Here is a 24,188-nt window from a genome sequence, read left to right as displayed (position 1 = left end):
AGAGATTCTCTTGAATATCCCGTATCAAGGCCCAGGTTTTACTGTAATGACATTTCTAATTTTTGACCACAATGAATGTTGATGATAAACTACAGCCTCATAAGTGTTTTCACATCACTTTATTACTTGTTTAAAAGGGTAAACTTCATTTTTAATAAAGTCAACCATCGTTCAGGCTGTTGCTACAGCTGCAAAGTCAAGGTGGCATTTACTGTTAGGAGGCAGAACACCAACAGCATTATTCCAGGTCACCTGGCACCTGAAGCCCAGTCCCAAGTTTGCAAGCATTAACATAAAACACACTTCCACTCCCATCCAGTGCCTTCTCTCAGCGCATCCTGCTGGAGGGCGCTGCTGCTCTACCGGAGGCAGGAGGGCTCTGTGAGAGCCGGCACCAGGGTGCTGGGCACACAGACACCAGCAGCCTGCCAGCTCCACCTCAGAACCACACCACCACACGGGGTTTTCTCATCTTTTTACCAGAGATTTCTAAGGCATTTAAGGAAAACATTACTAGTAACAAGTACCAGAGTGAAGAGCATCTGGTGTCTTCAGCAGTTCATTTAGGAGCCACTAGGGCGGTGTGCCGACATACCGTCTGCCTCGCTGTCTGCATCGCTCCCATCTGCTGGCTCGGGATGTGGCGGCTGTGGATTCTGCCTCTGAGGCTGAGTTAGAGTCGCTGATGAGACACAGGCCACAGGGTTGCTACCGGGAGAAGCTGGTGGCAGTCTAGAGAGGCTGTTTTGCATCATCTTGGACCTCTGCACTGCCACACTATAATCTGGAGGTTTTAGGTGCGGGTGGGGTCCTTCCTTTAGGTCGGCTAAAGAAATTCCCATATATCCTGGAGGAGTGGGAGGTGGCTCCCTATACCTATTGTCCTTCTTGGGTGAGGTGACACAGTACACTGGTATGAAAAATAAACAATGGAAATGTTAATGAAAAATATGAGAAACAAACAAAAAACCATGAGTCTTATTACGATGGCAAAACAGAACTTAAAGTGAATAAATCTGAAATCAATGAAAGATTTAGAACATTTTTAAAAAGCTTAATAAACAATATTTAATCCTTTTTTTTTTTTTTTGACAGGCAGAGTGGACAGTGAGAGAGAGAGAGAAAGGTCTTCCTTTTTGCCGTTGGTTCACCCTCCAATGGCTGCTGCGGCCAGTGCATCACGCTGATCCGAAGCCAGGAGCCAGGTGCTTCTCCTGGTCTCCCATGGGGTGCAGGGCCCAAGCACTTGGGCCATCCTCCACTGCCTTCCCGGGCCACAGCAGAGAGCTGGCCTGGAAGAGGGGCAACCGGGATAGAATCCGGTGCCCCAACCGGGACTAGAACCTGGTGTGCCGGCGCCGCAAGGCAGAGGATTAGCCTGTTAAGCCTCGGCGCTGGAAAAATCCTATTTTTAAAATACATAAACCACATTATGTTTTTACAAACATTAAGTAGAAGAGAGATGAAGGTACCGCTGATGACAAGTTTCTGTCTTCATTATCGTACAAACGTCTGATAAACTCTTCAACACTGGCCCTAAATGTAACTAAGTCAGAAACATTTAAAAGTTCACCCTAGGGGCTGGTGTTGTGCTATAGCTGGCACCCCACATCAGACCACTAGTTCGGGTCCTGGTTGCTCCACTTCTGATCTAGCTCTCTGCCAACGGCCTGGGAAAGAAGAAGATGGCCCAGGTACTTGGGCCCCTGCCACTAACACGGTAGATCAAGATGAAGTGCCAGGTTCCTGGCTTGGATCTGGCCTAGCCCTGGCCATGGTAGCTCTCTGGGTGGTAAACCAGCTAATAGAAGATTTCTCTCTCTTGGTCATTCACGATTTAGAAATGATGAGATCCATGGGGCCATGTGGTTCAGGGTCTTTTCACAACTTTCCTGAAACAGAAACCATTGTTTGCCGCACTTTTGAGACCCATTACCAGTCTGGGCAATTAACAACTTTACCACTCTTGATAAAGAGAAACTCCTTCAGGTACCTACTAACATTTGCTTTATGATTAAGTGGAGAACAAGGAAAAAAAAACTAATTTTAGAAAATTCACCTTAAATTTCTCTGATTTTTGGTCGATACTAAAGACAGCAAGGCTGGTGCTGTGGCGTAGGGGGTAAAGCCTGTGGTGCTGGCATCCCATATGGGTGCCGATTTGGTTGGAACAGCTCCACATCTGATCCAGCTCCCTGCTGATGTGCCTGGGAAGGCAGCAGAGGATGGCCCAAGTCCTTAGAACTCAGCACCCACGTGGCAGATCTGGAAGAAACTCCTGGCTCCTGGCGTCAGCCTGGCCCAGCTCTGGCCATTGGGGCCATGTAGGGAGTGAACCAGTATGCTGTCCCTCCCTCTCTATAACTCTATCTTTCAAGTAAATAAACAAATCTTAAAAAAAAAAAAATGACTTGGGGGCTGGCGCTGTAGCACAGCAGGTTAAAGTCCTAGCCTGAAGCGCCAGCATCCCAAAAAGGGTACTGGTTCGGGTCCTGGTTGCTCCACTTCCAATCAGGCTCTCTGCTATGGCCTGGGAAAGCAGCAGAAGATGGCCCAAGTCCTTGGGCTCCCACACCCAAGTGGGAGACCCAGAAGAAGCTCCTGGCTCCAGATCAACGTAGCTCTGGCAGTTGCAGCCATCTGGGGAATGAAGCAGCAGATGGAAGATCGATCTCTCTCTCTCTCTCTCTCTCTGTGTAACTCGACTTTCAAATAAATAAATAAATCTTAAAAAAAAAAAAATCCAACAGAGGAATGGATCTGAATACATGTTGATCGAACAAGTGACTTTCACAACACAACTACCTGTACAGACAAAATACTTTAAAAAATAACCATTAGGGGTCAGTGTGACAGTGCAGGGGCTGAACTGTAGCTTGCAACACCAGCATCCCATGTAGTCCTAGCTGCTCTACTAGTGCAGCTCCATGTCAACGCACTTGAGAAAACAGCAGAAGGTGCTCTAGCACTTGGGCCCCTGCCACCCACCAGGAGGGAATTCCTGGCTCCTGGCTTTGGTCTGGCTGTGGCAACCATCTGGGAAGTGATCCAGTAGACGGAAGCATGTGCACACTTGCTCCCTCCCCCTTTCCAATGCTACCTTTTAAATAAATGAATGGGTCAATGAATAAATACATCTTTAAAAAAGAAATAAGTACCATGAAGGGTGGGCATTTGGCCTATATCAGATACTGGGAGTACTTGGGTTTGATACCACAGGGCTCCTGACTCTGGCTTCCTGTTAAGGACCAGACCCTCATTTGTTCCTCAGTAGCGTATGTCTGTACATAAGCTGCCTTGGGAAGACTCCTAGAGGAAGTCTTAACTGTTAAGTGATTGAGTGATTACTGTGTTTTAGAAGTTAAAATTTATTAATCTACAGATGTAAACGAAGTCTGGGTAATGGTATTGCTAAAAGCAGACTTTAATAATAATAATAATAATAATTAGTACCAGTACAAGTAATAATAATAGCGGCTTGTGTGGTGGCTTAGGCTACCATCCCATAAGGGTGTCGGTTCGTGTCCTAGCTGTTTCACTTGCCACCCAGCTCCATGCTAAAAGCCTGGGAAAGCAGTGGAATACGGCCAAGTACTTGGTCCTGTGGCACCCATGTGGTAGAAGCCGACGTTTTCTCACCCCTGACGTCAGCCAAGCCCGGCCCTGGCCGTCGTGGCCAACTTGGGAGGAAATGAGCAGATGTACGATCTCTCTTGCTCACTCTGTCCCTTCCTCTCTTGTAACTCTGACTTGCCAAAAATAAAAAACAGCTCTTTTATAACAAAAAAATCCTTGCAAACATGAATCAACTAAAATTCGACTCCATAATGCAATCTGACATCTCAAAGATCAGTGTGTTTCTCTTTAAATTTTAATAATTGAATGTAACCATCCTGAATATCCTATAGAATTAAGAGAGAATATGATAATACCGATTCAAAGTAGGGGCCAGCACTGTGGCCCAGTACGTTAAGCCACCTCTTTCGACACGGGAATCTCCATCAAGCTCCGGTTTGAGCTCCGAGTGCTTTCCTCCTATCCAGCTCCCTGTTAATGCTCCTGGGAAGTTAGCAGAGGAGGAACCAAGTAATTGGGTTCCTGCCACCCATACGGGAGCCCGGGATGGAGTTCCTAGTTCCTGGCTTTGGCCTGTCCCTGACCTGGCTGGAGAGTGAACGAGCAGATGAAGATTTCTTGTTGTCTCCCTCTCTGTTGCTGTTTCAAATAAATAAACCTTATTTTAAAAATAAGGGAGGGAGAGACAGAGATCAGTCAGGAGCTTCAGCCAGATCTCCTACAAGGGTGCAGGGGCCCAAACACTGGGGCCATCTTCCGCAAACCAATTAGCAGGGAGCTGACTCACAGATGGAGCAGCCAGGACTCAAACTGGCGCCCAAAGGTGATATGGGCGTCATAGGCAGCAGCTTAACCCACTTTGCCACAATGCCAGCCCCTAAAGAAATCTTTAAAAAACATAAAGTATGTATAGTCACTCTACATTAATAGAAAACCAGGAGCTATTATATCCAAGTATATATACATCACAGAAGACACACACAAAAAATTTGATGGCTAAATACCAAAATGCACTAAAAAAGCTTAGAATGAAATCACAAACACTTATGATGTACATCCAGGCAAATACATGAAAAGTGTTTTGGACTTTATCACATTTCCTTTTATTTTCACTAACTACCAGTAACAGGAGATAGAAAGCTCCTATCACAGATAGGTAGCAATCGCAGTCAAAACACTTGAAGAGGTGACAAAAAGAATAATCCCTGTATTATTTCTGCATAGTACTGTGATATTCTTCAATGAGAACAAAAACATTTTAAAAACAATACAAACCAACCTATTCCCTTAATAAAAATCCTTCATACCAAACTTTTCATTTGAATTCTGGGGAAATAATTTGTGGAAAAAGTTCAAAGGAGTAAAATTCTAAGCCAAGATTTCCCAGTGCCATATTTTTACCACTTAATTTCTCAATACCAAAGATGCAATTAAAAACAACACAACTTACCAATCAGGCCCTTCTCTGTACTTGAAGTGACAGTTTTATAAACTGGGTCAGTGGCATCCTTGGAGTCCATGCCTTCAGTGGATTCGGCAGGGCCACTCTCCAATACTCTCCGTTTAACTGTCCCATAGTTTGGCTCAAATGTGTCAGACAGAGAACTGGAGGAGGCCCAACTCTGTCTCGAGCGATTACTCTCAAGGCTTCCTTTACACTGACCGCAAGTTCTAGAGCAACCTTTAGGGCAGGAATATGACTCACAGTCAGTGGGTTCCACTTCAGCAATGGGATCATCCAAATGGGTATGTCTGTAAGAGTTCAAAAAATCCCAGCTTTTTGGGTTTGGAAGGCTTTGGAAATTGTCATGTGAACTGGAGGAACAGGAAGTCCAACTTCCACGACCACTGTCAGCTGCTTCTATAATGATATGTTCATGAGAAATCTCCTCACTGCTCATGGAAGATGACACAGCTAGACCCTTGATTAGAGATGGCTTCGAGAGTGTGCCCCTAAAATTGGAAATAAGATCCAATTAGAAGTGATTTATTGGCTTACTGGAAAAACTTTCCTTTCTCCACGTAAGTACTACTTGCTACAACAAAGTATGAAACATGCATAGCTAGAAACATATAATGAACAACTTCAAGTGCTTGTTAGCAAAGCTATCTCACAGTCTCTCAAATACTAAGGTGAAGTTTGAAATGAATAAAATTAAGTACACATCTTCATTCATGGTCAACATAACTGGTGAATATACTGTGTCCTATGTATACAGAATTAATAATTTCCAACTTGAGGAACCATGGTTTATTTTAGCTTAGCCTTGTAGAATGCCAAGCAATAATAACTTCCTCAACTACTCACCAAATCAGTTTATCATTTTTAGGAGGAGGGTCCTCAAAATAGGGCTTGTAGGCCAAATTTAGCCAATAGCCTGTTTTTGCATCAAAGCAAAGAATGGTATTTTAGATTTTGAAAGGTTTAAACAAAACAAAACCCAACAGAGAGATACATACCTTGCTAAGGCTAAAATATTTGCTGTCTGGGCTTTAAAAAAGAAAAAAGTTTCTCGATCCCTGACTCAGAGCTATACTCTATAGGCAGGGGGTCAGCAGACTACAGCTAAGGTCAATTCTGGTGTCACTGAGACACAGCCAGGCCTGCTTGTTTTCTATATAGTTGATGCTTGTATTGGTGTAACAATAGCAGAAGAGGTACAACAGAGATCCTATAATCTGAAAAATATAAAACACTAACTTTTAAAGAAGAGTCTGCTGAACTTTGGTTTACAGAAATAGCATTTATCAGTGTAGAACCAAGTTTTTTTTTAAGTTTTTTCAAAGATTTCCATTTTGCTTAACTCTAAACAGAAACGTAGTTAAAAATTTTTCAAATTAAGGTGGCCATTTAGCCAGTGGTTAAAATGCCAGTTGCGATGCCAACATTCCATATCAAAACCTGGCTTCAATGCACAGCTCAAGCATCTAAGTCCAGCTTCCTGCTAACGAAGACACTGGGAAGAAGCTCTGTTGGCTCAGCTGACTGGGTTCCTGCCACCTATGTAGGAGACCTCCACTAAGCTGCAAGATCCTAGCTTTGGCCCAGACCAGCCAGGGCCACTGCAGTCATCTGGGGAGTGAACAAGTAGATAGGAACATGCTCTATGTCTGGCAAAAAAGTAAAATAAAATAAAAAATTTAGCCTTTGCTAGCTGATTATTTTTTATTCTCCAAATTACACTAACAGAAAGCAAAATCAAGCACTACACCTATTCACCCAACCTGTTAACAATGCACACAACTGGGTGTACTTCACCTAACATAACCTCTACCCTTACAGCCAGAATTTCAAGAACAACCTCCCCTTTTAACAATAACAAGTGCAATTTTGGGTTAGTGATTGAACATATACATAATAATAATAGGAAGCTAACTGAATTCATTAGCACTTTAAAAATCAGCAACAATACATCTTTCAAAATAGTACTTATGTCTATATTCAGTACTAAAACATGCTCTTGGCACTCTGTTTTTATGGAGCCTGCGTAAATACCATGCCGAAAAGGAGGGAAAGTTCCAGTGGAGGAGCATTTTTGACAAAGGCCACTTGACTTGGGTTCTGTGGGAATACAGACGAGGATTTTTTTACCCAGGACCAAGATGACTATGGTCTCCTACTCCTGAGGGGTGCTCTGTCTTTTCCAGGGTTCTGGTGGATTCAGGGACTGCCAGGGCCTGCGAGGGACACCGTTCATCCTGCAGAGCTGCAGACATGGAGTCCACAGAACAAGTGCTCACGATGCTGGACCGTGAGGAAATCTCACTGTGGCTGGAGTCAGAGAAGTTGTCAGATTTAGCTGATGGAGTAAGTGTGTAACCTGAACAAGAAAACAACAATGATCAAACTACAAAACAGGGAATAAGTGATGGGGATGATCAGAGAGGATAAAGAAAACAACAAGAAAAGACAACAGCAGTTTCAGTTTCCATCCAAATAGATGTAATGGTGTCAATTTTCTCTACACATTTCCCTACATAGCCATTAACCTATCTACCCATACCACATCAAACCAACTCCATATTCAAGAAAAAGAAAATAAAAATACAGCATCACTAAGATTAGTCTAGGGAGCCAGCATTGTGCTGCAGTGGGTTAGACAGCTATTTATGATGCCGGCATTCCATACTGGAGAGCTGGTCTGTGCCCCAGCTACACTGCTTTTGATCCAGTTTCGGGCTAATGTGTCTGAGAAGGCAGCAGATGATGGTCCAAGTGTTTGGGCCCCTGCATCCCATGTAGGAGACCTGGACAGAGTACCTGGTTCCTGGCTTTGGCCTTGCATTTGGGGAGTGAACCAGTAGACAAAAGACACCTCTCTCCTCCCCCTCTGTTTCATTCCACCTTTCAAATAAACAAATTCCACTTTGCACTAGGGATGAGGATGGAAGTCAGGATTCAAGGGAAATAATTCTGTTTTTGCTTTTTCAAACTAATATACTTACCTTAGGTACTCTGCTTATGCCACCTAAGAAAGCTTGCCTCAAACTGAGAGCCACTGTTTGATTATTTTTAAATGAATTATTTTAGATTTGGACCTAATTTTACACATTTCCTTTTTCCTCATCAACATGTAGAATTAAACAGTTGAGCTGACAAATTTAAGAATGTGTTATGAAAAATCCAGCATCTACATGTTTATGTTTTTTTCTCACACTGCACAGCAGATGGTTAGAGAGATTTTCCTCTGCATTTTTTGGAATGAAGGGGTAAGGATGGAGTGAGGTGGAAGGATCCAAAACCAAGTCGCAGCATGATGGTTAAATGTATGTAATAGTCTATTTTAAGAAATGAAGACACAAAACTTTTATTTAGGATTTAAAAAAATGCTCTCATTAATGTTGACAAAAGAAAAGCAGTATTGTCTTGTTCACAAATGACAGTGAGGCACAATAGCCGCATGACCTTTGAATCAAAAATCCCTAATTCTCAGGGCCTCAGTTTCTACAAGCAAGCAGAACCAAGATAACAACCTGCGTGCACAGGTCTTTCTCTGCTTTAAGGATCTTGGAATTCATTCATGTAAAATTCAAGCCGCACAGTAACCTTATTAAGTAGTTTCATTAACTATTTCAGAGAGAAAAATTCAGACCCAGAAAATGTGTGATTTAGACCTGGTTCATGGGGTCTGGAGCAGGGTAAATCCAGCCAACTCAGTCCCTCCTGACATGTATCTCACATCTCTGAACACGGGATCACTGCCATCTGTCAATGTTGCTTTTTTAAGATAACCAAGAAAACAGATGCAACTAATTTTTCAAAAATAAACAGGAAAAAAATTTCTACCTGTAAAGAAAAATCATTTTTATTTCATGGAACAGATTTGCTTCACTGTTTGCATCCCATATTGGAGTACCTGGGTTTGAGTCCTGGCTCAACTTTTGATTCTAACTTCCAGATAATGTGTACCCTAGGAGGCAGCCAGGGATTGATCAAGCATTTGGGTCCCTGACACCCACCGTGGGAGACCTGGACTCAGTTCTCGGTTCCTGGCTTTGGCCTGTCCTAATCCAGCCTTGGCTGCTGCTGGCATTTGAGTAGTAAACTGGTGGATGAATGGATCTCTTCCTCTGCCTTTCAAATAAAATGAAAAATAAAAATTTAAAACAAATATAATCAAGACTAAGAATCACCTGGAGAGCTTATTAAAATATATATACACTGCTGGGCCAGTTTTGAAAATTCGAATTTATGATGTCTGTGGTTAGACAGAGTAACTGTAGTTTTAGAACAAGTTTTCTAGATGATTTTTGAACCTGCTATATTGAGATTAGCTCCTCCTCCCCAATCAGAAAAATGTGAAAAGTATGTGATACACAAAGTGTATGTGAACAAGATGCAATTTCTTGCTCTTCCACACTTGTATTGCCTTTAGCTTATAAAGCAGTTGAAGCACTAATGTGGCAATAAAATTCTCTTGAGGCAAGAGAATTATCATTGGAGGTTTCAGAGTGACTACTGGTTCCTAAAAATTCCCTCTAGTAATTTCACTCACACACCCAGTTGCTAGCAGGAGGAAATAAAGGCAACTACAGAAAATCAGAACACAAAGTTTACTAACTCAATACATGAGAGAAATAACATGTACAAATAAGGCACTTTCAATCAATATGACTGTGCTACAGAACCTGTATATTAAATATAAAATGCTTATAAAAAGAATATCTTTTATTTTTATTTGTATAAATAATAGCATTTTACTGAGTTGTCTCCCCAACCTGGGTTTGACAAAGGGCTTAATTTAAGCTACAGTTACATTAATAAACTGAAGGAACTTCGTCAGAGCGTCTTTCTCCTCTTAGACTTGAACCGCGTGTAGAAGCAGTTTAAACTGTTACTGTTGCCTCGGCTATTTGAATTGCAGATGTCATTCCCTTTCTCATCTTTGATGTTGCTTCCAACATCCTTCACTTGCTCACAGCTGTCTGCAGCTTGCTTGTGATCTGCGTCCTCTTTTTTGCTGTTGACTAGTCTCTCCCTTGAAAGAGTTCTTTCCCTAAATCTTCTAAACGGGGATGTCATTCTTTTCCTGCTTGTGTTCTCACAACTTGTCCTGTCTCTATTCTCCTCAGTGGCTTTCTTGGAACTGTCTGGTCTTTTGGCTGTGCTCCTGGTAATCTGAAGGATTTTCTTTTGCAAGTAAACCCCACCTATTCCGGGGCAGCTCAGGCCACTGATGCTGGTGCTGGACTCACGGGGAGGGGCTGAGGAAGACCCTGAGAGGTGCAGCTGGAGGCTGGGATCAGAGAGAAAACTGCCAACTGGAGGGAGAAATGCAAAAACCCTGTCACAGTCATTTAATTCTTTCCAGTTAATCACAATCAATCTTGTTTTTACACACTTAACACTTAACTATCAATTACTTTGTGTCAATAAAAACAAATACTCTAATTAAAAAAAAAAAAAAAAACCCACTACAACATCTTGACAATATAGGAAAAACTGAAATCCAGTAACACTTTTTTAATGCATGGAAAACGTACTACACCATAAACACAACAGCCATTGCAAGAAAACATGGGAGAAAAGGCCGGCGCCACGGCTCAATAGGCTAATTCTCCGCCTTGCGGTGCCGGCACACAGGGTTCTAGTCCCGGTTGGAGCACCGGATTCTGTCCCGGTTGCCCCTCTTCCAGGCCAGCTCTCTGCTGTGGCCAGGGAGTGCAGTGGAGGATGGCTCAGGTGCTTGGGCCCTGCACCCCATGGGAGACCAGGAGAAGCACCTGGCTCCTGCCATTGGATCAGCGAGATGCGTTGGCCGCAGTGCGCCAGCCGTGGCGGCCATTGGAGGGTGAACCAATGGCAAAAAGGAAGACCTTTCTCTCACTGTCCACTCTGCCTGTCACAAAAAAAAAAAAAAAAAACCACCTACAACAACCATGGGAGAAAAGACTTTTCTCCTGTCAGAAACTATCAGAAAACAAGCCATGTTAGTAAAATCATAATGAAGAACATGACAAGTATAACAATTATTTCGCAAAAGTCAATAGAATTTTCAACTAGATTTTACTAAGTAAAAGCTTACTTATAAAATAAAAATAACATACATAATTGCTGTATTTATAAAGCAAAATTTCTGATCCTACTGAAGTCCAAGGTAGCGAGGCTACCATTCTTAAACACTAGGGAAAATGAATGTTTAAGACTTCTTGACTTTTTACTTCTTAAATATTCTTATTTAAATTATCTTTTAGCAAAATACACAGATAGGCTTTTTTCTTAATTGTTAGCAAACAAAGACCTAATTCCAAAATTGAGAAAAACTAGGAACAGATCCTATTAAAGTACTCTTAGTGTAGTGACACTTTGTTCAATCACAGACCATGAGCAAAAACCTGTGTGTGCAAACACAAGTATCATATTCAGTTGTGGTTTTGATAGCACATTTGTTGGAAAAATCAAGCAGTTTTGAGTAGAAGAACTTCTTTTGATTTCTAAAGATTCTAGACCTGACTGTGACAGGCTCTTGAATCTATAAAAAAGATCAATTGTTGGCCACACACTGGTCATAAAGGAGAAGAAACTTCTCTGTTCCTGTGCTGAGGGTGGTTTTCTGTTCAAGGAGGAAGCAATCAATGGGTGTTTTCCTATCCTTGATACTTCTATTTACGTGCTTCAGGCATAAAACATCGAATTAGATCCCACCAGTTTTTTCATTCAACAACTGTTGACACTGGAATAATGTAGTGGAGGACATGAAAGTCTTCCTAAGCATGAGCATTAGGGACACATGGGCCCTGTTCACCTGCACTACCTGTCTGACTGTAGGCACTTCTGCCAGTCTCACTCGCAAGGATCTGAAGAGGGGTACTCTGGGTAGCACTGCATGGACAGGTAAAGAGACCAAAGAGCTCCAAGTGTCTTACAAAGCTCACAAGAGGATTAGAAACCTGTTTTAGAAGCACACGTATTTTATGTGCTATCTGTTCTAATTATGTTAAGCTTTCCTTAGTAAAATCTGAATGAACATTATAGACAGTCTCAAGAATATGAGGCTGGAAAGGGCAGGTGAGCAAGAGAGCAGGGAGAGAAGACAAACTCCCATACACTTAAACACTTAGCATGCATCAGGCTTCACATATACTATTTTATTTAAACTTATATGAGGTCCCTAAAATAGATAGATTGCTCCTCATTTTATGGGCAGGAAATGTGATCTCAAAATAAACTGCCTGAAGTAACATAGTGTTAGCAGGGAACAGAATCAATTTTGACACCACTGGCACACAGATGGCAAAAATAAGGGTGAGCCCCAGGGTAGGCAATTTAACTTAGACCACAGGAGCTGAGACAAGTTCTGGAAGCTTATGGTTCCTGCTAGAACTCATAAGGTTGTCCTCCCTCTGCTCAGGTACCATCCTGTGCATTCTTTAGTTCGCCACATTTGCTGCTTCCATGAAATGGCATCTACATGCATGAAATGAAGGAGGATTTCATGTTTTTCATCTTGAAAGTTCTACCTAAGCTTAACTGTAAAAATCCATAAGGGTAGGGGTTATTTTAAATCGTGATTAATCAAAAGATAATACTATATTACGTTAAAAAAAGGGAAAACATCAAGCTAATATGCTTTTTTCTAAACCTTAAAGTTGTTTAAAAATAATTTCCTATAGAAATTTTTATTTATAAATATTCTACAGAAAACTTCAAATGTATGACAACATGTTGAATTTTCAGATAAGGGACGGTGCTGTGATGCAGTGGGTTAGGCTGCCATCCCCTATCAGAGTGTCAGTTTGATGGGGCCTGCATTGTGGCGCAGTGGGCTAAGCTGCTACCTGCAAACCAGCAATCCATGTGAGTGCTGGTTCCAGTCCTTGCTGTTCTACTTCCTTTCTAGCTCCCTGCTAACATGCTTAGGAAAACAGAAGATGCTGTTCCAAGTACTTGGGGCTATGCCACCTACATAGGAGACCTGAACGGAGTTCCAGGCTCCTGGCTTTGGCCTGCCCCAGCCGCACCATTGTGGCTATCTGGGGAGTGAACCAGCAGATACAAGATTCCTTTCTCTCTTTCCCTCTAAGTCTGCCTTTCAAATAAAAAAAAAAAAATCTTTAAAAAGGGGTGGGGGGGGGTACTGGTTTGAGCCCTAGTTGCTTTAGCTTCCAATGTCTCCCTGCTAAGGCACCTGGGAAAGTAGCAGAAGATGGACCAAGTACTTGGGTCTCTGCTACCCATGTAGGAGGCCAGGATGGAATTCTGAGCTCCTGGCTTTGTCCTGGCCCAGCCCTAGCTGTGGAGGCCATTTGGAGTGAACCACTGGATATAAGAACACTCTCTTGGGGGCCAGCGCTGTGGCACAGCAGCTAAAGGCACCATTTGTAGTGCCAGCATCCCATATGGGCACCGGTTCAAGTCTCGGCTGCTCCACTTCTGATCAAGCTCTCGGTTATGGCCTGTAAAAGCGGTGGAAGATGGCCTAAGTCCTTAGGCCCTTGCACCTGTGTGGGAGACCTGGAAGAAGCTCCAGGCTACTGGCTTCAGATCAGCCCAGCTCTGGCAGTGCGGCCATTTGGGGGGTGAATCAGTGGATGGAAGATCTCTCCCTCTCTTTCTGCCTCTCTGTAACTACCTTTCAAAGTAAATAAAGAAAGAAAGAAATAAAAAACTGTGTGTGCAGATCAATATGGTGATGTCTTCTGCCTCCATTCCTATCTTTGCTTGTACTCTGTGAAAGTTAAGGATCACAGTTTGGATAGGAGAGCTAGCTACCCGAAGCACCATACCTGAAAAGCATCTGAATACTTCAACGCAAACATGAGCAATTCAAAATAAGCATCAGCAGTTATGCTTTTCTTTGTGCTTTCTATTATTTGCTATGGACTAAACAGTGCAAAATACACACTGAGCAGCACTGCTGGCCCTGAGAAGAATTAGCTCGAAAGGGTTTGTCTTACTTTTGCGAGGGGAGCCTTGAGGTGAGGCGGGAGGACTAGCGTGTAAGGAGGATGCCACAGAGAGTGTGTCTTCCGCAGGTTTCTTACTGCTTGTGTCATCAGTTGTTCCTAAAACTTTCTGAGGTAAACTTGTACCTGGAAATAAAACCAAAGAAGCAGATAAGCATCATTTCATGATTAAAATGCTTGTCACTGCCTAAACCACTACTAACTAAAGCCATGGTGCACAGTGGCTAGTGTAGGGAACTGAAATGTGTAAATGACAAACGGACTGAATGACCAGGTAACAGCACACAGAGATTCTCACCTCCAGGTTACTTGTCCAAATGCAGCTGTCAGCAAGGACCAGACCAAAATAGTTCAATCATTTGTCTGCTTCTTTTTTGGCATAAGGGAGACCTATTTAACAGTCTGCATATGGTGCTTCACCTCCCAAATCGACACACTTGTTTGCAATCTGAATACAGAAGGCATGGATTCCAGCTCTTCCCTCCCCTTTAGAGGTGGCCTCTGCAACTCAGAACGAGGCACGTGGCAGGGGCAGTGTGGAAATGTTGGCACTGTCACTACCTGTGGTGCGTCTGTGCTGAGAGTATACAGAAGAGGTGCAGGGCTGCCAGTCCAGCCCTTTTCAAGAGCACTAAATTCATATTACAGGAGAGAAGTAAACAACAGAAACAATCACGAATTTAGAGAAAAGTAGTATGGAGCCCACTGGAAACATTCCCTCATTACCCTGATCCAAGCCGGTCTGGGTTACCAGAGGTCAAACTTAGCAATGGTTTTGTTCAATGTACTGATGTTTTTACATACGTCTTCTCTAGGAAATGTCAGAGAGCCACTGATGTGCGTCTTAACTAGGAAAGTAAGCCCAACTTTGATGACAAGAAGCCTTGGAATGATGAAAAAATTTAAGTCGTAGTACATCCCACTACCGTTCATTTTTTATTTTTATTTTTATTTTTTTGAAGTATACTTGAATTTATTCAGCTGATTCTTAAGTAAAGGAGCTAAGACAGTCAATATCCTAAATCTTGAAAGCTCCTTTTGATGTAATTTTCATAGTCTTTACATTTTCACTGTCATTGTTTATTACTGTTTTGGCTACATTCTCTACAATTTCAGCAGCATCTTAGACAATGTGTCTATGTACAATGAAAAAACAAAATGGCTTGCAACATTGGAAATAAGAGCCACAGTTAAACTGTACAATATTAAGGAGCATCGGTGTAAGTATAGCCTCCTTTTTCGGCAACATGGACAGCTTACAACTACCATTCTTTAAATAAAGTTTTATTTATCCATAAAAGCCACATTACAGCAAGAAGGAAGAAAGCCACCTGGTACAAGGAACTCTGCCTCTCAGTTGAGGATATCCAAGACACCAGAGTTAAACTTGTCCCTCTTTCAGTTCTTACACTTTGCCAATTCTGCATACAATTCTCAATTTCAAAGAGACTGAAGGATTCCAGGCCCCAAGCAATTTCCAATTTAACTGTTAAACAGGTCTTGGATCCAGGTCCTCTACCTCCAGTCTCACTGTGCTTTCTTCTCATCTTTTTCAAACATAAACTGGATCTTTATTTTCCCTTGTTCCAATCTCTTCAATGGCTTCCCTCTCACAACTTTCCTTTAGCATGGCAAGTTCTAACTGTGGCCTACCTATAACCACTTCTTCTCACCCTGGAGAGCTGTTAAGTAGAGTGGTAAAACCAAGCACTTCAGAGCTAGCTAGCCAGGGTTCAACTGCTAGCTCCATGACTTACTGGGAGTGTGTGGGCCACCCTGACCTTCCATGAAACGAGGGCAAAATACTACTGATGCTGTACAACTAACCTAAAGACAACAAGAATATACACAGTCAGGAAGGCATGTGAATGGTGTCCAGCACGAAGTGGCCTCTCAGTCTTAGGTATCATTATTACTGTCCCTCAACACTGCAAACGCAAAGGACACTCAGGCAGCAAAGGGCCCCCAGCACCAAGCCAGCACTTGGCAGGCACCAACTTCTTGCCTCCGCCTATTAACCTCCTTCCTCAGTGACCTCTGAGACTGAGTTCACTTTCTTCTTCCAAAGTCTTACCTTATCACTGCCTCTGCTAAAAGTTCTTCTTTTGTTCTTTTACTGGTTCTGTAAGTAGCTATGGCATAACAGCAAACACACTGTACTCAAGTTATGTGTCTGTATCACCAGATTGAAAATCTGGCAAAGGAGGGGATATTTCTTACTCAGTGTTTTTTTTTTTTTTTTTGACAGGCAAGAGTGGACAGTGAGAGAGAGAGACACAGAGAAAGGTCTTCCTTTTTCCTTTGGTTCACCACCTAGTGGCCACTGCGGCCGGCGCGCTGTGGCCGGCGCACTGCGCTGACCCAAAGCTAGGAGCCAGGTGCTTCTCCTGTTCTCCCATACAGAAACAATCATGAATTATGCAGGACCCAAGGACCTGGGCCATCCTCCACTGCATTCCCGGGCCACAGCAGAGAGCTGGACTGGAAGAGGAGCAACCGGAACAGAATCCAGCGCCCTGACTGGGACTAGAACCTGGTTTGCTGGTGCCGCAGGCAGAGGATTAGCCTAGTGAGCCGCGGTGCCAGCCTCTTAGTTTTATCTCTCAAATAAACAAAATTCTACTGAATATGTACTATGCATGAACTGAATAATAATGATGTTAGGAACCAAATGTAATCCAGCTTTCCATCAAAAAGTTTAAGTTATGATACTGTGAAAACAATGAAAAGAAGTAATTTTGGTATTTAAAGGACAGACTATACTTTCCGGAGAGAAAAGCTGGACCCTTTACATATTTTATACTCTCTTCTTGCCTCTAAGGTTTTCAGAAGGAGTCATTAATGAAAAATCCATGTACAGTCATTCTTAGAATGATTACTTTCATTCTTAGTTTTTTGTAGTTCCATCTGTACTAGATGTTTAATTAAACTCATGGCATGCAGGGAGCCCTTGGTTTTACAAGATGTACTGCCGTAAGCTTTCTGATGGTGAATGGATTTCAGCATTACAGAAAGAACAATACCAGCATTTAAGAAAAACATATATGTGGTCCTTAAATGCAGGAAGAAAATCAAACATTTCTGATACATGAAGTGATGATTCTATTACAGGGCCTACAACAGCTGATCTTCTGAGCACCTGAAACAATTTGTAACTCTAAGTCTCCTGGAAATTGCAATTAAAAGAATGCAATATTAACCATGAATACTCACTCAACGCAGAGTCTTTAGTTTGTCCCCTCTTCCTGATGGGATGCAAATTCACAGCTGGCACCTGAAGGACCTGGCTTACTCTGTGGGGCTGATGCAAGTGGACTTTAGCCATCTGGCCAGCTGATCTCATAGGCACTGGAGACATTTCGGATGATTTAGCACATCTTTTCTCACTTACATTTTTGGTTACTATTAGGAGGGAATAAGAAAAAGGGTAACTGTTTATGTTTAGGCAAAAACAATAAATGGTTGTTTTATCTACTTTTACACTTGATCTTAGCCAAAAGGCAGAGAAGCCATTGTTTTATCTATTTTTGTCTACAAATATAAAAGACATTTTAAAAAATTTATTCATTTGAAAGGCAGAGTTAGAGACAGAAGTAGAGACAGAGACAGAGATGGAGAGATCTTCCATCTGTTGGTTAACTTCAACTGCCAGGGACGGGCCAGGCCGAAGCCAGGAACTTCATCCGTGTCTCCCACATGGGTACAGGGCCTAACAAATTGAGCCATTTTCCACTGCTTTCTTAGGCACATTAGCAGGGAACTGGATTGGAAGTGGAGCAGCCAAGATTCAAATCAGCACTCATATGGGACAATGGCACTGCAGATGGCAGCTTAACTCACTGTGCCATAGCTCTGGCCCCAACTAATTTTCTTAAGAAGAATCTAATTTGTTCTAAAATGTTCTATCTAAAATTGTTGTAGAATAAATTGTTAATTTTATTTACTAGATAATTCTTGAATCCATTAACTTTATTAGTGCCATGTCCACTATCACACTGATGAAGGTCAAGTTAACATCCCTTCACGTATATTACAGAAATGCTGCCCTACCTCTATTCTGGTACACCTTAAAATTATTCTCTGCACCACTACAGTACCCACTCCAGAAGGAAAATCCGATCAATCACATTTCTTCCCTTATGTCCTGCACAAACCTACATCTGACAGGCAACACTCCCTGAATAAACACCCAAATTTTTAAAATAAACCTGCTAAGGTCCTGCATGAGCAGCAACAGCCTGCCCCCTTGAGTTACACACAATCTCTCATGCTCATCTTTCTCTCTTCTAGGCTCTCTTCAGCCAGCCTTTGTTCAAGGTGGGAAACTGCAAAGCCCCATTCCACTTAAAATACATGCTGCATCTACCAGATGAACTTTGTCACACACTTCTGGGAGCCCTTCTCTAACACCCTATGTTCTCATGCATGCTGGCACATGAAAGCTCTGAATCACTGTTAGATTTTATTATCTTCCCCAAATTTAATAGGTTTGATGTGGATATAATCACAGATATAATGCATCCTCCCAACCATGCACAAGTTTTACAGTTGAGGACACAGAGAGACCTAGGGGAAAGAGAACCTGGCTCACATGGCAGTAAGACACCAACTCCAACTCCATCCTAGAGTGGGTGTTATTTACACCACACTCCAACCCACTTCCTTTGAGTAGAAGTATCCAAGATAGTCTGTTTTGCGAACGCTTTTTAGTGAAGGACTCTTTACTCTGTATGTTAAAATTCACTGTCATATCTCAATTTAAAAAAATTTTACTTTCATTTTCTTTCTTCTACTCTTTTGTTTTTTTTCTTCTACCCTGTTGACATACTTTTCCTATTACTATAAAAATACCATAACACTGATGAATTTCAGGGTCAACCCCTCATAACATTTCCTTTTATAATGCAGAATTCAAAAATACAAATCTATCATTTTGGGGGGCTATGACAAACAATATATTGTACATTTTTGATTTCTGCTTTAACTCATGATTTCTCTGAGCCAGAGAGATATGCATTCTACTGTTTGTTCTTAATTTTTAAAAAATCAGGGACAGCAGAATTTTTTTATATTTTCTAGATATTAATATCAGAATGTGTCTGATTTTTCTTATTTTACCTTACTAACATCAAAAATATTATTTCTAGCTTTATTAAATTCCTTAAATTTTCTAGTTGGTAAATGATATCTGTAAAATAAAAAAGTAAAAATATTCTCAGAAAAAAATGTCCTCCATAAATCATAAAACTTTTAAAAAAGGGTTTATTTACTTATTTGAAAGGCAGAGCTATAAAGAGATGGAGATGAGGGAGAGAGAATCTTCCACACACTGATTCACTCCCCAAATGGCTGCAACAGCAGGGCCTGGGCCATGCCAAAGCCAGCAGCCTAGATCTCTATCTGGTCTCTCATGCAAGCACAAGGTCCTAAGGTCTCGAGCCATCTTCTGCTGCATTCTCAGGTGCAACAGCAGAGAGACTGATGGCCAGTGGAGCAGCCTGGACTCCAACCATTGCTCATATGGATGCTAACATTGAAGGCAGTGGCCCCTATAAAACATTTTTTTAAAGACTACTTATTTGAAAGGCAGGGTTGGGAGTAGGGAGGAGGGAGGAATTACAGCTAATATGAAACCCAGAAACTTGCTCTATCTGTGACAAAGTATGAGGCAGATGAACAAACCGAGAAGGTGATTAACCCAAAGAGTTTTAATGAAAAGAGTACAGGGATTGAAAGAGCAAAGGGAAAGCTCTGGGGAAAGCACCCTGGAGGGGCTTCTTGAGCAGGATAAAGCCACCAAAACGAAGAGATATGGGGGTTTATACTCTTTAGAAAGTTGGTACAAGTCCTTTAAGAAAGTCGATTCTTGTGTGGTGAGCTTATTCTGCCCTATCATCTCCCATCTGGTTGTGACTTCTTACAGGAAAGCCTGGCATGGCCTGCTTCTCTCTTGATTCAATCTATGAAATTCTCTCTTTTATCTTCACACTAGCTTTCTAGCTCAGTCCAGTGAGCCAACTAGGTCAATAAAATGTTTCACACTACCAGAGGGGGCCCATTACACTCTCTACTTTTTTTCTTCTTAAAGATTTTATTTATTTATTTATCTAAGAGGTAGCATTAAAGACAAAGAGATGGAGAGACAGAGACAAAGGTCTTCCATCTGCTGGATCACTCCCAAATGGCCATAATGGCCAGAGCTGGGCTACTTCGAAGTCAGGAACCAGGAACTCCTTTCATGCTTCTCAGGCAGGTACAGGGGCCCAACACTGAGGCCATCTTCCACTGCTTTCCCAGGCCATAAGCAGAGAGCTGGATAGGAAGAGGAGCAGGCAGGACACAAACCAGCGTCCATATGGGATGCTGGTGCCACAGTCGGAGACAGTTTACTACTCCATGGCACCGGCCCCATCTCTACTTTTTTACCATTTCTGCTCTCATTCTTTTCAGAAAGAGGGAGGGAGGAAGAGGGAAGGATATATCTTCCATCTGTTGGTTCACTCCTCAAATGGCCCTAACAGTTGGGTCTGTGCCATGCCAAGGCCAGGAGCCGGGAACTCCATCCTAATCTCTCATATGGGTGGGAGGGGGTCCAAGTATTTGGGTCATCCTCTGTTGTGGAACAGCTAGGAGCAGGTGTTTAATGTAGTGGTTAAGATGCCACCTGGGGGGCCGGCACCACGGCTCAATAGGCTAATCCTCCATCTGTGGCGCCAGCACCCCGGGTTCTAGTCCCGGTTGGGGGCTCAGGATTCTGTCCTGGTTGCTCCTCTTCCAGTCCACAGCTCTCTGCTGTGGCCCAGAAAGGCAGTGGAGGATGTCCCAGGTCCTGGGGCCTTGCACCCGCATAGAGACCAGGAGGAAGCACCTGGCTCCTGGCTTTGGATCGGCGCAGCACACCAGCCGTAGTGGCCATTTGGGGGGTGAACCAACAGAAAAAGGAAGACCTTTCTCTCTGTCTCTATCACTGTCTAACTGCCTGTCAAAAAAAAAAAAAAAAAAAAAAAAAAAAGATGCCACCTGGGACCCACACCGTGTATTTGAATGCCTGTTTTAAAACCTTGCTACTCACTTCTGATCAAGCTTCCTCCTAATGTACACCCTAGGAGGCAGCAGGTGATGGCTCAATACTTGAGTTGTTGCCACTCACATAGTAGGCCAAAATGGAATTCCAGCCTGGGTTTCTTGGCCCAGCCTTGGCTCTTGGCTATTGTGGGCATTTGGGGAATGAACCACCAGATGGAAAAACTTCTGTCTCTAGTGTCTCCCTCTGCCTTTCAAATAACTGAAAAGATAAAAATTTTAAAGACTATCCTTCTGTATGCAGAGAGTAATCATCAGGAAGGGACAGGATTCAGTATCAGATTGACAGGATAACATGGTACTTGCAGTATGTCAATAATCTTTTGTGAAACAAACTTAACAATTTTCTTAGCACCACAGCATAATTTTGGAGAAGTTTCCATGCCACTGTGCTCCTTAGCGTCACATAAATGAAAACCTATACTCACAGGTACCATATGCAGGCTCCCACTGCAAGGACATCATCTGGAACTTCTCCTCATCTGTCTCTACATCCAGACCAGAAAGATACTGCTTTACTTTCCGTGCCATTTGGGCATCCTCATACAGCTTCTTGGCATTAAGCAGAGAGCTGCGGCGTGCTCGTTTTTTGTGACTACCTCCTTGAATATCCAGCATGTTTGAATTTGTGCTGCCTTGACTCAGTGACCTGTAGGAAGATGGAGATCACAATAAGAGGCTATAAAGATGAGAATTCAGCAAGGAGATTGAAGATGAAAAGATTTTGTTCTGTTAATGCTATTGCATGCTGATACAAATGAGTTAAAAGATGAAGAGCATTAATGCAAAGTAATTTGGTACACAAGGCAATGTTCTGGATTAAGAACAGGTTTGGCAAAGTGTAGAATTCAAAAGAGTGACATATTTTAGCTAATCTGTGTTTATGCCTATGCAATTCATGGCACAACTTAAAATGTGAAAAGAAAAGGCATCCCTCCAGCTCTGGAGGCCACCTATACTCCTGGAGATATGGCAAGAGGCAGTATCAGGACAAGTCTATCCAGTCAGATCTCTACATCAAGGCTGTCAGGTAAGCTTTTTGAGTGGCTTTGGCTTGTCTGTGTGCTGCTTTGAACACAATATTGTAGTCACCATTCTTGCCTACAGCAGACTCACTCTGAGGATGTGAATCAATTTTACCAGTAACCAGATTTTAGTCAAACTTCAGAGAACAACCAATAAGATATCTTACATTTAATTGCATATAGTCAAGATCAGAAATGCAATAAAAAGCTACTCAGTGCTTCCAATAACATTTGGAATGGTTAGGCAGTATTTGGATTCTACAACTGAGGATCTTAGATTTTACTTTTGCAATGCTTCTAAATGTACTGGAACTGCAAGCTGGGTGGAAAAAAAAAATCACAATTCATACAAGTCACAGCTTCACCCAACTCTATTTTTCTTGGCAAATCCCCTTCCACAACAACTACATCTAGAATCAACAGAAAATACCAATCACAATGCTGCTTGTGCTTCTAAAGAAGGCCAGCAAATACAAGCTCTTACATGCTCTTTATTATGAAGGCAGCTGCCGTTCCAAAATGCTAAGGGTATCACCTATGAATTTTCTCAGCTAACCTATTTATATACAAATATTTTACTTGTCAGATCTCCGTCATACAATTTGTTCTACAGTATTCACATACCTAGTTTCAAACAAACACTAGTATCCTAGTTTTCATAGTAAAATAAGTAGAACCTAATTGAAAAGGTATTATAGTTTTTTTTTTTCTTTCACTTTTTTTTTTTTTTTTTGAGAGGCAGTTAGAGAGAGAGAGAGAGTTAGAGAGTTAGAGAGAGAGAAAGGTCTTCCTTCCATTGGTTCACCCCCTAAATGGCTGCTACAGCCAGTGCGATGTGCCAATCTGAAGCCAAGAGCCAGGTGCTTTCTCCTGGTCTCCCATGTAGGTGCAGGGCTCAAGCACTTGGGCCATCCTCCACTGCACTCCCGGGCCACAGCAGAGAGCTGAACTGGAAGAGGAGCAACCGGGACAGAATCCGGCACCCTGACCAGGACTAGAACCTGGGGTGCCAGCGCTGCAGGCCGAGGATTAGCCTAGTGAGCCGGGGTGCCGGCCTTTTTCTTTCACATTTTAAGATCTTTGAAATAGAGGTGTGTCTTACACTTAAAGGCAATCTTCAATCGCTACTTGTCTGGCCAAAACTGTGATAAGATTGTTACTGCTTCCATATACAGAAACCTTAAGACCCGCAGAATGATTTGGAAGAAAATCTGATTAATGAATTACCCTTTTGACTCTCAGGAACCAAATGATTATAAAGGTGTAGTGAATCTGACAAGTTCAACAACATTCTGAATACTGATATAAAAAACAGACTTGCTCTAAATATTTTCAAAGCCAATCTAAAAGCCCAGTATATCTTTCTTCAGGACATGTTTTATATTCCTTCTTTTTTTTTTTTTTTTTTTTTTTGACAGGCAGAGTGGATAGTGAGACAGACAGACAGAGAGAAAGGTCTTCCTTTTTGCCGCTGGTTCACCCTCCAATGGCCGCTGCAGCCGGCGCATCTCGCTGATCCGAAGCCAGGAGCCAGGTGCTTCTCCTGGTCTCCCATGCGGGTGCAGGGCCCAAGGACTTGGGCCATCCTCCACTGCCTTCCCGGGCCATAGCAGAGAGCTGGCCTGGAAGAGGGGCAACCGGGATAGAATCCGGCGCCCCATCCAGGACTAGAACCTGGTGTGCCGGTGCCGCAAGGCGGAGGATTAGCCTGTTAAACCACGGCGCCGGCCCAGGACATGTTTTAAGAAATGCTGCATTACTAAGAGGTTGGACACAATTATGCAGGAAACAAAAAACAACCAATCAACCAGCCAACCAACCAACCAAAATAATCCCAGGAACTAATGACTCAAAAAGAGATTCATCAGATTCATATTCTGAATATGAAGTTTTAGAAAGACCTAAACCAAATGACTTGGCTTGTATTTTCCTGTTTATGTATGCACAAGAATATTACACAATAAAAAACCGAAAGCTAAGGCTGTAAGAGCACAGACTAAAAATTCTCAGTGGTAACGTGACACCATAGTGATTTTTCTTGGTGCTACAAACAATAACACATTCAACAATACTGATGTCATGCATTCAAAGAAATGC

The 24,188-nt window shown here is 42.4% G+C and overlaps 1 protein-coding gene across 7 annotated transcripts in view; it reads right to left on the bottom strand.

Moving 5' to 3' along the window:
• RAPGEF6 (Rap guanine nucleotide exchange factor 6) overlaps nucleotides 1-24,188 on the bottom strand; it is a 218,633-nt gene that overhangs the window by 3,387 nt on the left and 191,058 nt on the right. For 3 of the 7 annotated variants that reach the window (XM_062189209.1, XM_062189211.1, XM_062189213.1), the window contains 6 exons: nucleotides 21,495-21,715; nucleotides 17,197-17,385; nucleotides 13,975-14,109; nucleotides 7,169-7,397; nucleotides 5,027-5,529; nucleotides 528-910 (listed from right to left, as the gene is read on the bottom strand). In XM_062189209.1, coding sequence (XP_062045193.1) covers nucleotides 564-910; nucleotides 5,027-5,529; nucleotides 7,169-7,397; nucleotides 13,975-14,109; nucleotides 17,197-17,385; nucleotides 21,495-21,715 — 1,624 coding nt within the window. In that variant the 3' untranslated portion in view covers nucleotides 528-563. Of the gene's footprint in view, nucleotides 1-527; nucleotides 911-5,026; nucleotides 5,530-7,168; nucleotides 7,398-9,705; nucleotides 10,339-13,974; nucleotides 14,110-17,196; nucleotides 17,386-21,494; nucleotides 21,716-24,188 lie in introns of those variants that run through there. The other 4 variants (XM_062189210.1, XM_062189212.1, XM_062189214.1 and 1 more) reach the window with 3 other exon arrangements.

This window comes from Lepus europaeus, chromosome 4 (genome assembly GCF_033115175.1).
Source record: "Lepus europaeus isolate LE1 chromosome 4, mLepTim1.pri, whole genome shotgun sequence".
In the NCBI taxonomy this organism is placed as follows: Eukaryota; Metazoa; Chordata; class Mammalia; order Lagomorpha; family Leporidae; genus Lepus; species Lepus europaeus.
This window is presented reverse-complemented; position numbering and strand designations above follow the sequence as displayed.